The sequence below is a fragment of the Antrostomus carolinensis genome, unplaced genomic scaffold (assembly GCF_000700745.2).
Source record: "Antrostomus carolinensis isolate BGI_N321 unplaced genomic scaffold, ASM70074v2 scaffold9276, whole genome shotgun sequence".
NCBI lineage: Eukaryota > Metazoa > Chordata > Aves > Caprimulgiformes > Caprimulgidae > Antrostomus > Antrostomus carolinensis.
The window spans coordinates 2,412-18,180 of record NW_010321131.1 but is presented as its reverse complement, the minus strand read 5'-3'; the positions used below and the strand labels follow the sequence as shown (position 1 = coordinate 18,180).

Genomic DNA, 15,769 nt, shown 5'->3' with positions numbered 1-15,769 from the left:
CAGGGCACAGAGACATTGTTATCCCGGTGCCAAGGTCCCAGCTCTGCAGCAGGGGTGGGTGGGTGGCCCTGGCAGCATCAAAATGATCCAGCTGGCCCATGCTGGGCTTCCCACAGCCACGCTCCGCTGGGAAAGAAAGGAACAATGCCCTTCACTTCCAGCTCCATGGGGATGCTTCAAGGGGAGAAGGACCAGGCTCAAAGTATTTCTGATTAGTAAAAAACACTCTGACCCAGGAAGGAAAATCCTACAGTCAGAGCATTGGAAATGCCAAGTAACTGATCTGTGTCAGAGGGAATCAATCAATCATTGCTCACTCTTAATACAAGTATTTCTAGGGAGGGGGAGGAGGAGGAGTAGTGTTAATTCTTTTTTTCCAGCGACTGGTAGTACTCGGTTAGGACTTTCCAAGCTTTGGGGGCCATGAAGCCGTCTGGTGGGTTTTCACCTTCACGAGCAAGCTTCCTCATGCGTGTTCCCGAGATGAAGTCAAAATCATCATGCCTGTGGAAAAGAGAGACAGGGTTGAAATCAGCACAACCGGCCTCAGTTGTCCCCAGAACAGCTCTTCTGCCATGCCAAGCGCGTGGCTGGAAACCTCCTGGCACCGGCAGCGCCCGGCTGCGGGGTCCTCGGCTTCACGTCTGGGTTTATAGTCTGTAGCAATGGGGTTCCTCTTTCGAGAGGAGCTGGAGGTAACACACTTCTCCAGCTGCGAGACGCTGTATTGCCACTGCCACTTACTCCTCAAACTGTGTTTCTTTATCATTTCTCATGGCTATAAAGGTGCATCTTTAGTTCCATGAGACCCAGCCTTGACCTGGTGTCAGCCCTCAGAGGGGAAAGCGGGTGGCTTTCACAGGTTCTCCCCCCATTCTTCTCCTTAAGAGGAACACCAACTGCTTCTCCCTCTCCCCTGGTAAGCTGCAAGCCAGAGGCAATCACAAGCATGCGCTGCGTAGGCTGAAGAAACAGCAACACAGCTGCCTGTGTTACCTTTTTGGGTCATAAAAATCCATGGCCCTTTTCAGTTTGTTGTAAGCAGCCACACGGAAGGGGATGATTTCCACCGAGGTCAGGCCCGGTGCCATGCTGAGGACCTTCCCTCCCTGCGTGGGCTCATAGAGGTCCTTCTTGGTCTCGGGGTGAGGCATGCCTGCAGGGTCGCGTCCCACGATGTAAAAATTGGCCCCGGCGATCATGCGAGCTCGGCAGTGCCACTGCACCTGCAAAGGAAAGACAGGAGGAGCCCCGGCTGAGCAGCAACGGAGCCACCTGCCCCGGGCTGCAGAAGACGTCCTCGCGATCCACACGCAGGAAGGAAGGAAGGAAGGAAGATGTGTCAGCAGCCTTGCCACAGTTTCTCATAGCAATCAGGCCGCCCAGACTCATCTTCCACTGCTTGGGCCTGATGCAATGTCACAGTTCTCCTAAGGACGTGTATTTCAAGGGAAACACTGGGATGGGAACTAGTCTTGTTCTAATTTGGCAGGAAATGGAGGTAGCAGTTTGCTTTTTGAACACGCAGAGACAGTGGCCTTTGAGCCCTGTACAGGCAGAGGTTGCCCACAGGTCCCTCTCCTTCCTCCTTCAGAAGAGGTTTAGCGTCTACCGCTTTTATCCCACCAATTTAGGGACAGAATGGAAACCACTGGGGGAAAACAAAGGAGCATCCCTGCCCGACAGAGAAAAAGATCACAGAAAAAGTCTGTTTCTAGCCCCTTCTCCCCTGCTCTCCACACAGCTTGTGAAAGCACAGGAGCCCACGGAGCTGAGCTCTGCTGGGAGATGGCTGCTGCACCAAGCTGCAGGTGAACCACGGAGGGAGCTAATAGCGAGGGAACAGCTACCGACTCCCTTCCCCGTGGCTTTCTGGAGCTGCACGTGCAGTCTGGCAGCCCCCACAGAAAGGCTTCACGCCTTGTCACAGTGAGCAGCTGATGGCTACGATACCTCTGTGGGGCCGGCGTAGAGCATGGGAGAGGGGAAGATGGCAACGATGGTCGACCTGGGGTCCAGAACTTGCTCCTCTAGCACCGCTGCATGCTGCTTCATACGCCACTCCAGCGGGACGTCGTCATCTTTGGTCCATCCTCCCAGGGGGTGCAGGAGAAGCACGGGGTTTTTGTAACCCCTCTCCAAGAGCTGGCGTCGTGTGTCCTGCATGAGCAAGGCGTGCCCATTGTGGACAGGGTTGCGCAGCTGAAATGCAAAGACGGCATCTAAAAGGGAAAGATTGAGAGGGTCACAAGCTTGAGCTGACCATCGGACCCTGCAGCTTCATCTACACACTATACATTTTGACAATCGTAAGATGGGTATGTCAGAAGACGTGTGTCCTATCTCCACGTGAGCAAGGCCCTGGATACCTCAGTTGAGTTTTTCATCCATGCACAGTGCCTCTTCATCGCTCTGCCAAGACTATTTTCATTGCACATCCTCCCTTTGGGGCTGATTTCAGTCCCATCAACTCTCCTACAATGATTTTAGAGGCCACTGGACACCTTCACTGAGTTCCCTGACTTCATAAGTGACCTGCCACCTCTCCAAGCTCAACAGCGCCTTCAAGGAAGGTCAACACTCTCTCCACAAAGTGAGGGTAGGTGTCCAACTCCTGCCAGCCTGCTGGGACAGACACTTGGGAGAAGACACCTGATACCTTGGTGTGAAGGCCAAGGATGACAGCACAAGGCTTTAAATGCCCAGGGTGCCGAAGTAGAGACTCTGACCTGCCAGGGGGACATGAGCAGGACGCTCAACGCTTTCCAGTCCCATGCTTGGAGACACCCACTGAGGACGCAGCCCATCACAAGCACCGTGCTTAACCAAGGAGACCCTGTGTCACTTTTTGTGCTGTGCCCTGCATCCCTCTTACTGCTTGTCCCACTGAATAGTCCCATTTTGGGAGCGTATAGGAGCAATTTGGCAAGAAAAGCTGTGTCACCGGTGCTAACCTGGGGCACTCACCAGCATTCATTTCTCTGAACTTCTGCTTGAGAGTGAGCGGTGTCAGGCGGTACTGGTCCAGCCCATCATTCCATTTGATCTTCTCCAGCACGAGGAGGTCTCCACCAACCAGCCAGTCTCCGCTCTCCATCACCATCTGTGAATTGCACACATGCATTATGGAGGGGACAGCAAATATCTCCTTTTCCCTTTCCCAGTCTCCTTTGAAAAGTGTTAGGTTTGACTCTGCTTGTAGGGTGATCTGTCCTTCTCAGTCAGCACATTGTAGGCAGAGAACATTCTTACAGCAACCACGTGAACTCAACATGGTGAGCAGTGCAACCCCGTAAAGCGAGGCATCACCCACCGAGACACTACTGCTGCACCCAGCTGGGTGCTGGACTCCTCTCTGGCAGTCGAGGGTCTATAAGCTATGGCACACAACCTTCCTCCACCTCACTCTTTGCTCTTTCCTCCTGTGAATATGCAGAGGAATAGGCCTGTTGTGAGCTGAGCAATTGCTGCTGAATAATTGAAAGAGTTAATTTTAATTCCTCTCACTGCCAGAGAGGAATGAGGAAGACATAAGCTGTAAAAATATAACATCCTTGTTGGCTGCCTGTATGAAACGGCCAAATTGAGGAGCAGAACACAGCTAAAAGGAGCAAGACTCTGTGATTTGCAGCATTAGGGTTTGGCAGCACCACTGAGATTGCCACACTCCAAGCACAGGAAAGCTTTGGGAGCTAAGTTGGTGGTTGTGCTAAAGACACCTGGATGTAGGCACGCCAGTGAGTGACGGAAAGGAGCTGCTCTTCAGCAGCACGTCCATCTTCCCTTTCACCTTGCACTTGCTATCTGATGCTCTCGCTAAGCAGCAAGCACAGCACTAACTCCTGAGCCTAAAAATTCAGTCCTGTCTGCTTGAGCCACAATGGTTCCCAGCAAGCAGTTGGGCTTAGACAGCAGGCAGGACAGAACCACAGCATCCCAGAATTGCCTTGATTGGAAAAGACCATCAAGTCCAATCATTAACCCAACACTGACAAGTCCCCAACTAACCCATGTCCCTCAGCACTATGTCTACATGACTCTTCAATCCCTCCACGGATGGGGACTCCACCACTGCCCTGGGCAGCCCCTTCCAATGCCTGAGAACCCTTTCAGCAAAGAAATTCTTCCTCACATCCAATCTCAACTGCCCTGGGCACAATGTGAGGCCATTTCCTCTTGTCCTGTCACTTGTTCCTCGGCTGAACAGACCCACCCCCACCTCTCTACACCCTCCTTTCAGGGAGTTGGAGAGAGTGAGAAGGTCTCCCCTCAGCCTCCTTTTCTCCAGGCTCAACAACCCCAGTTCCCTCAGCCACTCCTCATCACACTTGTGCTCCAGACCCTTCCCCAGCTATGCTTCCCTTCTCTGGACAAGCTCCAGCACCTCCATGTCCTTCTTGGAGTGACCCATGACTCTCAAAACCTTGGAAAGGTTTGGTTCTCCAACCCCTGCCCACATTTTCCATCCTGGCCAGGTTTCCCAGAGCAGCAAGGGAACAAACCTACTTTGACGTGGGGGTGCTTCGCACAGGTGGTGCCCCAGACGCGGGCGCAGCGCTCCTCCTTCCTGTGCTCGAAGTACTCGGGGCTCTTCAGGATGGCCACCCTCCGCCCCATGTAGCTGAGTGCAAACGCCTCACAGCCCTCCAGCCGCTCCTTGTCCTTCGTGGAGATTGGCAGCACGATGGGGATGCTCAGGTTGACGATGCCATCTGGCAAGAGAGGGGGAGGATTTTAACGTCCTCCAGCCCTGGGCACTGGTCTTGGGCACCGAGGAAACAGAGATTTTCAGAGGTACACCTTCTCCCTTTGGAGAGCCAGATTTTCCAGGACTAGCTTAGGGATTCACCATCAGTCAGGTAAATTTATTCATTGCCCCATTTTTTTCTGCACTGCTAATAAATAGTGATGTTAGTGGAATATGAAAGCTTCTTATCTTCGGGCCAGAGATGTCTCAAAGACACCTGGAATATTTCACTGCTTTCTGCACTCTCTATCTCACTGAAAGATTGGTTCTTCTCCAGTTAGCTTGTTGTAAAGTCTCTTTAAAAGATTTAAACATACTTGGAAAATGTAACCCTGGATATAATCCCTAACTCCACTGCCAGGAGAACAACTGCTATTAAGATGGCTCCAGCTTGGTGTTCCCCAGGGCATTGTGTTCCCTGCACACCTCCTGAACTGCCTCTTCCAACAGGGAAAACACCATCATGCTATGCTTTATTTCTTTGGGTTTTTTTCTAGTTATCTCTATACTGCTTCTCCTCCTCCTTTATATCTCTGCAGAGTCCATTTGTAATCTATTTTCTGTCTGTATACAGTGAGCCTACATTTGCACGTGAAGTTTCTAATTTCAGTGTTGTCCCTAAATACCTCAAAGTCATGTTGGCTTTATCCCCACTCCCCCAGCTTCCCAGTCCTCCATGAAGGTCCTCCCATTTCTCCTTAGATATCCTGGTATTAATATAGAATAATCAGTCTCTCCCGTGGGTTTCCATTCACAAACAAGAACAAACAAATCACTGATTCAATTTGTTCTGATCTGACTGAAATAATTTTGGACCCTTAAGAGTCTTAATTTGAGGATTTTGACTAAGATTTAAAAAAAAATCTTTATTAAAATGTTTGCATTTACTTTTAATTCATGCCTAGGTATCATTCGTCTGCCAGACAGTGATTTTCAAGCACCTTCATGAATAATCATAACTATAGTCACATGGAATCAAATCAATATCAACTTCATACATTTAAATTATATTAACCAGTGATTAGTCAATAAAGTCAGCATGGAACAAGCTGAATTATGAGCCCAACAAATGATGCTGAAGCTGAGGATCTGCTGAGGATCTCCACGCTCCATTTCCAAATACAAGATGCAGAGTTAAGAAAAAAAATCACTCCAGTGAAGGTAATTACACGATTACACAACTGGAATTTTTGTGAAGACTGGTCAGTAGGACACAGGGTGTGTCATGGCATTTTGTAACCAGCTGAATCAGAAACAGGCTGTGGTTGTGTCTAGTATTAATAATTTTCTTTCTTTCTTTTTTTTTTTGTAAATCTCAAAAAATTACTTTATAGCAAAAAAATGTAAATTGTAGTAATTTCTGTACAACCTAGGAACAGTTATATACATACCAGCTACTGAGCGATTCCTTCCTGAGAGAATACAAACATAATTAAGATAATTAACACTCACAGGCACCAGTTTGAGTAGCTATTTCAAGAATCAAAGCCGCTCATTTAAAACCTCTGGCAAGCACTGCCTCACGGCAGGCAGGATGCCTGCTGGTGTGGCCGTGGTCCTCTGTGGCGCTGCCCCAGCCTCCCCAGCGCTCCCCAGTCCAACACAGGTAGCACTGGCCGGGAGCGATGTACAACACCTACGCCTTCGCTGTCACCCAGTCCCGACAGAGGCACATGTCACTGGTGCGGAGGGCAGAGAGCTGAGACTCTGCTGCCCCACCACCTGCAGATCCACCTTTCCTCCTGGTGGCCATCATGCCCCTACACAAAGCGCCTCATCCACCCAACTGTTAGTAGTATCCAGGTGGGATTAACTGCTCAGCATCTGAGCAAGAGGAGCACTAACTTGTACAACTCTACCAAAACGAATGCAGCCCCTCCAGCCACATTTGCGGCTGCCAAAAACATCAGCTGCACCTCAGAGCAAAAGGGCTGGGACAATGACTCTGGAAAGACCAGCCTCAAAGCTCTCTTTGGCAATGTGTGCACCCCAGCCTTGGCATCATGAGATGAAAACCCTCCACTGTTTCCTAAAGCTCATTCAAGCAAACCATCCTTCCTGTCCACATGTCACCCTGCAGGCCTGACCATGCAGATGTGGAGTCTGGAGACCTCTGTGAAGACAAGGTGGAGCAGGGACTGATGTTGATGCCCTCTTCTGCATCGACCTTGCTCTGGAGAGTTCATCCCCTGCTAGAAGCAAGTGTCCTGGGCTTTGCCTTTGACACCACAGAGCTATACAAATCCCAACTATATGTCCATGGATCTTGGAGAAGCTGTGCTCAGAGATGCCGACAGGCTTGGGGGAGTGCCCAAAACCAGATGCTCTCTGAGACGAGCCTCTCGCACAAAGTGTAGAGCTCCAGAGCAATGTGGTCACTACCAGGAGCCTCTTTGACCTCATCAGGCACAACAGGCAGCTCACAGACCACAGATCTAGGCCTGAAAACAAGGTCATGTGTGCTTTTGAACACTGTTTACACACCAGGGAGGAGGTAAAAGGCTGTGTTTGAAAGCAGAAGCACCCACACAGACACTCCTGCAGTCTAGAGTGAGCAGTCCTGGGCTTTGCATCTGCTGCAGAGTGCCCAGATGCTAATAAACAGCAGCCAATCACTGTCCTGTGCAACATGGGGTCCTTAAAACCGAGGGCAAGACTCAAATGGACCGGACCAGCTCACCAAGATCCCTAATGCCTGAGGCCAGAGATCACTATCAGGTTTACAAACTCAAAGTGAGGGCCCTCGTGCCTGTAAAGTCACAGTGATGGCATCTACAGCTGAGAAACGGGACAGAAATACCTACTGCCTCAACACTCTCTGCCTTTTCCAAGGATGAAGCACCTCTAACAAGTTGCTAATGAATAGGTAAATCTGATTCACTTCAACTTACAAGTAATGGATAAGCAGGAAAATGGGGGGAAAAAAAAAAGTGAAATCAGGCTGTGCTCCTGTTTCCTGCTCCAAGGAACAGCTGCCTTCTTCTCCAACCTCAAATTCAGCCTGGCAGCCTCCCTGCCTACTTGGCTTTGGGTTTGCATCTTTATTTGCCCTGGTATAACTGAGCATAAAAGGAGCTACACAACAGCCGCCAAAATGTGTGATTGGCACCATGCGAGATGTCAAAGTTGTAAGCCAGGGCCCCAGCCACAGCACGGTGAACTCTGTCACCTTTCATACCCTTTGGTGCGTTGTGGAGCATGGCTTCCTGGCCACCACGGTCCTTCACAAGCCCTTGCATTTAACACACACGAGGAAAGGAGGACAACACGGCCGAGCATTAAGCTTTTCCGTACGGCTGCCTGCCGAGCCGCCATGGGGTAAGCAGCGCGTCCCGCAGCAGCTTGCCGGCCAGCGTTAAGGGAAAGCGTGGGGATTCGTACCATTCAGCAGGGTGCCAAAATGGATCGCTTGCAAGTACTCCGCCTCGCGCATGAAGCCGGTCAGCGGAGTGGCCCAGCCTTCGCTCAGCACCTGCACCCACTGCAGATCCAGCTGCAAAACAAACCCAAACGGCACTCCTGTCACCAGGTCACGCTCAGAGGTTGCTTTTCCTTCCTTTCTGCTGCAACAGTGCTCTCACTGGCTTTGCTTCAAATACGGGAGGTTCATAAAAGGGGAGAAAGTCATAGGGGCGGGTTGATTTGGGGTTTTTTTTTTAAAGCCAGACTCATGTACTTGGATAGCACAAGTGCTTGTGAGGCTGTACTAATGCAACAAGGGAGACTGATGGCTCTGGCTTGCTACAGCACAGAGTAGAGACATGGCTGAGGATCAGGACCAGCCTTCAGCTCGCCATGAACCACAGCCACAAAAATACACAGCCATCAGAAGAACAGAGCCCCCTCTAGCAACATCGCCGTCAAAGCTTCTACCCTTCGAACAGCTAAACAGGGACTGAACCACAGCACAGCACCCGTGCGCGATGTACCTTGGTGATCTCTACAGATGGCAGCATCTCTGCTTCAGCTCGGACACTACTGAGTTTATTTTCAGGTACAAACAGTTCAAGAACATCCTTAATCGTGCCATGGGGGACGATGTTCTGAAAGAGATACAGATAGCAACTGTAGGTAACATGCTGTTTTTTAAATGCATGCCAAAAAAGTCAATATCCAAAAGCAAGTTTACAAGCTCTTGCTGGCATAAAAATGACCTACTTGTGTTTGGAGGAGCTCCACAACCTGCTGAATACATTCAGACACCGACGCAACATTTGTTTTCAACACTAGTTCAGGAGATTCAGGCTTCTCATACTCTGAGTCAATCCCCGTGAATCCTACGGACAATTAAACCCAAAGCAGATTTACTTAATGTAATACTTGGTGCCCTAGAGCCAACAACGCTGTACAAACAAGCAGCGAGCATTCAGCCATACTGGGCACTACAGGTGACACTTGTGACAGCAAGATTAGGGACAGAGGATACTCTTGTCCACTACAAAGAGCCTTTAGAAACCCAGCTCTACTCGCAGAGCTGCAATGATGAGCTATCCAACGCTTTGGAAAGCAAAAGGCAAAATAAGAGCTCGCTCTTCCATACCTTTGATCTCTCCAGCTCTTGCTTTTTTGTACAGGCCCTTCACATCTCTGCTTTCACAAATGTTTAGAGGAGCATCTACAAAGATTTCAAAGAAAGGAAGTCCAGCTGCCTCGTGAATTTTACGTGCATTTTGACGATCCTGTTAGAAGTCAGACAGGAAAATCTTATGTGCCTGAATTGCAGCAAGCATCTTCCTACAACGTGACAAGCCCTGGAACTCGACACAAGTAAATTCGACTTTGGTATAGATTTATTAACTTTACACTAATTCTAACAAGGGTTTTTCATCTCCCTTCCTCCCTTTTCTTTAAAGGTACTTAAAAAAAAAATCTACAACTTTGATCTGTTTTCAGCTTTTTCTATCTGAAACATCACAAAGATCTCTTTGTTAAGCAGGACAGTAGAATTTTAGAATGTGAATAATTATCTGCCCTCAGTTGAAAAAAGGAACTGTTTGCATTGGCTTGATAACAGCAGCTACTTGGTATTCTCAGGAAGTATAAAAACACAATCAACACTTCTTCACACAGAGTAGTGATAGCACTAGGACAGGCTATTGTTTCTGTGCCTCTTTCCTGCTTCCTAACAGGTCAATAGTAGGAGCCTCCATAGGGAGATTTTAAACTTCTCTTAGCTTTTAATCCATTTGTAACACTGAATATATTCAAAGAGGTCACGTCAAACTGCCCTCCAGAAATTTGTACTGATTGCATGTAGATCTGTGTACCGGTAAAAAAATAGAGAAGTTAAAAGGAGTATCTGATGGCATATACAGGAAGTCCTCTATATAAATCTCTCTTCCCTAAGCACAATCACGAGATCAAGGCTGTCCAGAAACGAGCAGAACGTGCAGCGAGTTTACCTTTGTGAAAGGAGAAATGAAACTAGTTATGCAGACGAGCCCAGCGTCAGCAAACAGCCTGGCCACCTCTGCGATGCGGCGGATGTTCTCCTCACGGTCCCCAGCTGAGAAACCCAGGTTTTTATTCAAGCCGTGCCGAACATTATCACCATCCAGGGAATAGCAAGGGATGCCATGAGAGACCAAGTACTCTTCCAGAGCAAATCCAATGGTTGTCTTGCCAGCTCCGGAAAGGCCTGTTGGAGATGGAAGAGTGAGGTTCAGGTTTGAAGTCAAAAGAGTGAAAATGACAGTGGAACATAACACCTCCTGGAATACTAGTGACAAAACTCTTTCTGTCTGAAGTTGCTTTAGGAAGGAATGAAGTAGAAAAGTTGGATTCATCTTTTTAGCACAGTTACCACCACAGAGCCCTGGCCAACCCTTCGTATTGAAGGGGTGGCATTAATGTCAGGAGAAAAGCTGCTATATCCCAACATCTGGAGGGGTTCAACTCAGCAGCGTTGCAAAAGTACCTCTTGCTGGGCCATGGTGGGACAAATAGGTACCAGTAAATAGGGGAAGCTTGAAAGGATGCTGTTGCCTATGAGTCTCTCAGTATCTTCCTCTTCTTTCTTCTGTCCCCTCTATGAACAGCCAACTGCTCTCCCAGGCTAAACCCAAAGAGAGGTTCTTGCTGCAACTGTGTGGGGTGGGACAGGCTCCAGCAGCAATGGCCCCTCTGCATCCACAGACACCTTCTACAGGAGCAGCACCCACAGATCCATGCAAGCAGGAGCAGGATGGCTGTGTAAACAAGCAATGCACCTTCAGCTGCCCACGTCTCCTGGAGTCATCAGCCAGAAAGACAACAATCCAAAACAAGGTGGCTGCTTCCCATCCCAGCTCCATCCACTTGCACAAAAAGCATTTGCTACTGGCTGCATAAGGAAGCGACAAGTGCACCTGGAGCACCAAACTCCTCCTTTCCCTTAGGTGGGGATCCAAGTGTTGAAAAATCCCTGAGATGGAAGAGGACCTTGATTTAGGATAGATAACACCTTCAAACACCACACCTGTCCCAGGAAACACTTAGCCTTGGAGAATCTCCTATCTCCATAGCATCATCTGCTCACCTGTTTTTATACCCTTTGCATGATACATACTATTGACTGCTCATGGAGACAAGATCCTGGGCAAGGTGGACTTTCAGTCTGATGCAGAACAGCATGTGCTGGAGAAGAAACCTGACTGGGTGGAGGTGAATCCTGCTGGCTCTGCCTTCAGGTTTTGTAATGCAACAGACTAACAGATAGCTCTCCTGAGCTGGCAACATAGGGCATTTAAATGCCCTTCCATTTAATCCATGTAGTCCATGCAATGAAATGTCCTTCCATATAGTCTCTTAAAATGAAACTGATAGAAAGTCAGGAGATCACTGTGTATTTCAGAGAATAATCACCAGCCAGAGAAGCTTAAACCTTTCAGACACAGGATGTTTGAAGGATATTTGAAAATTAAGGAAATTGTCTTGGATAGCTTTTTTGGCTTCAGAAATTACTTTAAAACAGATTAGGCATTGGCCTTCTTTTCAAAACTGAAGAGGAGAACAAAACAGAAATGTGCTTTAATCCAACATCTAGCACATAAGCTGATACGAGGGCACATCAGAGGCTTTACAAACCCTTCCAAGTATGTCTTTCAGCATCTTCTGGCAGTCAAAGAAAATACCAGTATTTAACAGGCAAAGAAAGAATTGGGAGAAGCAGCAAAGGATAGAGTTGTGTAAATATTAGTGGAGCAAAATAAATGCAGTTGTCATTTCTAGCAGCCCCTAATCCCCAAATAATGAATTTATCTTTCAAAGCAGAAGAGAAGAGCAACACATTGGGAAATGTACAAAATAAGAAATAGCGTAAGAAACCTGCAATGGCTGTGCAAGGAATTGCTTCCAGTGCAACTCATTTATTTTTCAGACAAGATGACTGTCTTGTGCTGCTCACAAGGTCACTTTAAACACAGTAAACCTAGGTGTCCCAATAAACTTCCCACCGGCCCAGAAGGAAAACATCCGCACGCTGTTTTGGAGAACACTCGGCAGGTTTCACTGCCAAGAACTGGCTGGATTTGAGCCAAGGCTGCCTAAGCCACACACTTGGGAACAACAAGCGTGACCCTTAGGGCTTCTGACGTCTTCAAAGGAGCCTGATAACAGCTGTGAAATTCATAAAAACATTAGTTATGGGCAGCAGCTGCCAGGGAGAATATCTTGCTGCACCTGCACCACGTGTCGGTGTTTCCCACGTGTAAATGTTTTGCAATTCCCTGTTCACAAGGAATGCTGACATATCCTGCAGATCCCAAATCCCCACCTCTGAGCCATATTCATTATGCTAGTGGGTTCCACATGTGAAACCACACTTTCACGCTCAGATGAAAATACCTGTTAGCCAAACCGTGCAGCCTCGAAATCCACCCCTGGTACCAACAACTTGTCCTCTCTTACTCCTGCTGACATGATGGGCTTGGTAAACCACATTGGTTGATCCCTGATGAAAACAAAACAAAACAAAATACTTTTGTTACAAAAGAAAGTCTCAGATGGGACTAATGTGAGGGAGAGAAACACAAATTCATTAAAAATCTGTGTGACCCATTGCAGCAAATTTTGACAAAAGGGAAAATGGCAAAGAAAATAGTTGTCTTTGGCGTATGTTGGATTTCTGTCCAAACAGCACAGATTCATTTTTTGAAGACAATATTTGCCCCTGCTCAGATCGCTTCTGGTGGCAATGCCTTCGTGTCTGCAGCAGAAGGTGACTTGCTTTGCCGCAGGAACGCTGCCAGGTGACTGATACACCCATAGGCAGGCAGGGGAGGACACGGAGTCCACGCAGAGATACAGGCAGCACACTCCCTGCCTCTTCGGCGTTTTAAAACATAGGCAGACTCGCCTATTTTTTTAATTACACTTGCAAAATAAAAGCCACTTAAGGTGCTAATTTACTTGCCATGTTTAATACAACACGGCTGCTAATAATTATTAGCAAGAAACGGTGACATAGCAGGGCTAAGCTGAGCGTGACTGGGACTGAGCTGGGGAAGATGGTGGGATGAGAGGCAGAGAAAGCAACACCTAACGCTGTGTTGGGTTTGTGTGTGTGTGGGGGGAACCATTTTTTTGGTAGTGGGGGAAGAGCCACCTGGTTAGAGATAAAATCTCCCCTGGCTCCAAGGCAGAGACCCCCCAGCCCAGGTTGGGCCAATGAGCACTAGAGAAACACCTCTGCCAATCCATATTGGTGAGGGGAAGGGCTGGCTTGAAAAGAAGAAGGTGGACACAACCTGGAGAAGAGGGCCATTGACCTGAACAAAAGACGACCATCAACCTAAACAGAGAGAGCTTTGTTGCCAGGAGGTAGGAGGAGGAGGGGGAGGACAGAGAACCTCAGACACCCAGTTCAACCCCATGGAGTAGGAGAAGGCAAAGGAGGTCCCTGCAGCCCATGGAGGTTCAACGGCAGAGCAGATACCCACGTGTAGAGCATGGAGGACTCCACGATGGAGCAGAAAAGCTGAGTCCAAGGGCAAGTGTGACTGAATTGAGACCCCAGAGACACTCGCCAGATCAGGGGTAGACCCCCAGAGCTGGGGGCTGAGAGGGTGCGTTGGACTGGAGGTCCATCTGCAGCCCATGGATGTCCCCATGCCGGAGCCGGGAGCTGAGCCTGAAGAGGTCCCTGACTCCATGGGAAGCTGCATTGGAACATCTTGTTCCTGGACTTCATGCCGGGAAGAGCTGCAGAGGTGAACTGACTGAACCCCCCTTCCCTGCCCCCTGTGCTGCTGGTAGAGGTAGAGACATTGGGAGCCCGGGAAGAAGGGAGGGGTTGGGGGAAGGTGTTGTAAGATGTGGTTGTTATGTCTCACTGTGCTACTCGGATGATTGGTAACAAACTAAGTTGATTTTTCTTCCCCAAGTTGAGTCTGTTTTGCCCGTGACCATAACTGGTGAGTGAGCCCTCCCTGTCCTCATCCTAATCTGCCCCTTTGTTGTGTCTCCCATCCCATCTCACCAGATGGAGGGGTGAATGCAGGACCACATGGTCCTACTGTGGTTAAACCACCACAAACGTGTACATCTCCAAACAAGGGACCAGCATGATGCTGAGCCAGTGGCCTGAATTTTGGTGCTTCCTAATGTTGACCTGCTGTGGGCAGAGCAGTCCCAGCCTCTCCACTGGGACGCAGACTCAAAGTGTCTGTGCCCCGCAGGTCCAGCAACGGGACTTCAACAAAGACTTTTTGCACATAAAATACCCTTATTAATTGCAAAGATTATGTTTCCAACCAAAGGAAAAGTCTCAAGAGGGAGAAAGGATATAAATATTTTATTCCCAGCCCGACTCTTCACTAACGTAGGTTTATCTATTTCCTATAATCAGTACAAGAGCAGATCTGGGCTTTCCCATGATTTACATCTCACTATATAAATACTTCTGCATCTGAAGTCACAGCAGGGAAGTGATCATTCATTTGTCCACAAAAAAAAATTTGGCAAGAAAAAAAACATAAAAGAGGAATGGAAGAGACGGTGAAGTAAAAGGTTACTTTTAAATGTTTTAGTAAAATAGGCTGATTTTTTTCCTCTCTGCTTGCTGGGCCATTAAAACTTTAACGTGATTCAGCAAAGGCATAAGCATCATCGGAAACTTGGTATCTTGTATGCAACAGAGGGCTCTGTCTGCACAGAAATCTAGGTGAAAATTATTCTGTAACAGAAGAGAAAAAATATACGCTCCTTTCCTCAACTGTTTTTATTATCCTTCGGAGAGACCAGCATCCCAGCAGAGACCAATCTCCTACCACACCAATTTATAACTACACTCAGAATTTCACGTCCATTTTCAACTCTATTTTAGTGAAATGCTCCAAAAGTAGCCTCTTTACACCTGCACTGATCAGCTACCCCACTCCAGAACATTTTAATGTACTGGTAAGAATAGCTGTGTACAAAATAATAATCATAATGGTTATAAATCTCACTTCCAAGGTTAACTCTCAGCGTCAATGTCAGTGCCGTGACTGTGAGACTGCACTGGAAGAAGCTCTGGGAGGGAGAAGCAATTGCTCCAGAGTGGGCCCAAGGTGACTGATTCCCATCCCATGCCACCACCATATGACTTGGTGGGAAGTCCCAGGATAAAAAGGTTTTCAGGGCTGTTGTCTCAACCACCTCCAGTGACACATCTTCTCGCTCCAGGACTCTCGCTTCCCATTTTCACTGCCACAGTCACTAAACCAGATCCTTGACATGGCTTCCCCCTTCCACAATTGTTTCAAGGGATAAAATCAGTTATTTGGGGATCGGAGTGCAGGGGACGGATGAGATGCTGTCTGAAATGCAGAGCCCGGGCACCACAGTAAAACAAAAATCTAAAACCTCTCTAGGCCTGACCCTGAAAAAGTGAGTGAGCCCAACACATCCTGATGACTCAGAAGATAAAAGATGAGTAGCTCAAGATTTGGTTTATAGAATCACAGAATCATAGAATAGTTTGGTTGGAAAAGACCATTGTGATCATCTAGTCCAACCGTAAACTTAGCATTGCCAAGTTCACCACTAAACCATGTCCCCAAG

General features: G+C 48.1%; 1 protein-coding gene across 1 annotated transcript; it reads right to left on the bottom strand.

Annotated features, from left to right (window-relative positions):
* Positions 1-207: 207 nt before the first annotated feature.
* On the bottom strand, positions 208-12,677 carry LOC104526369 (bifunctional 3'-phosphoadenosine 5'-phosphosulfate synthase 2; the record flags this gene model as incomplete). The annotated part of the gene is made up of 12 exons (XM_010169806.1): positions 208-504; positions 997-1,226; positions 1,954-2,222; positions 2,968-3,103; positions 4,507-4,712; positions 6,139-6,159; positions 8,129-8,240; positions 8,677-8,790; positions 8,906-9,024; positions 9,288-9,426; positions 10,150-10,385; positions 12,572-12,677. Coding segments are annotated over 12 exons (1,830 nt in total), but the record flags the coding sequence as incomplete, so codon positions are not given.
* Between the last annotated feature and the right edge of the window lie 3,092 nt (positions 12,678-15,769).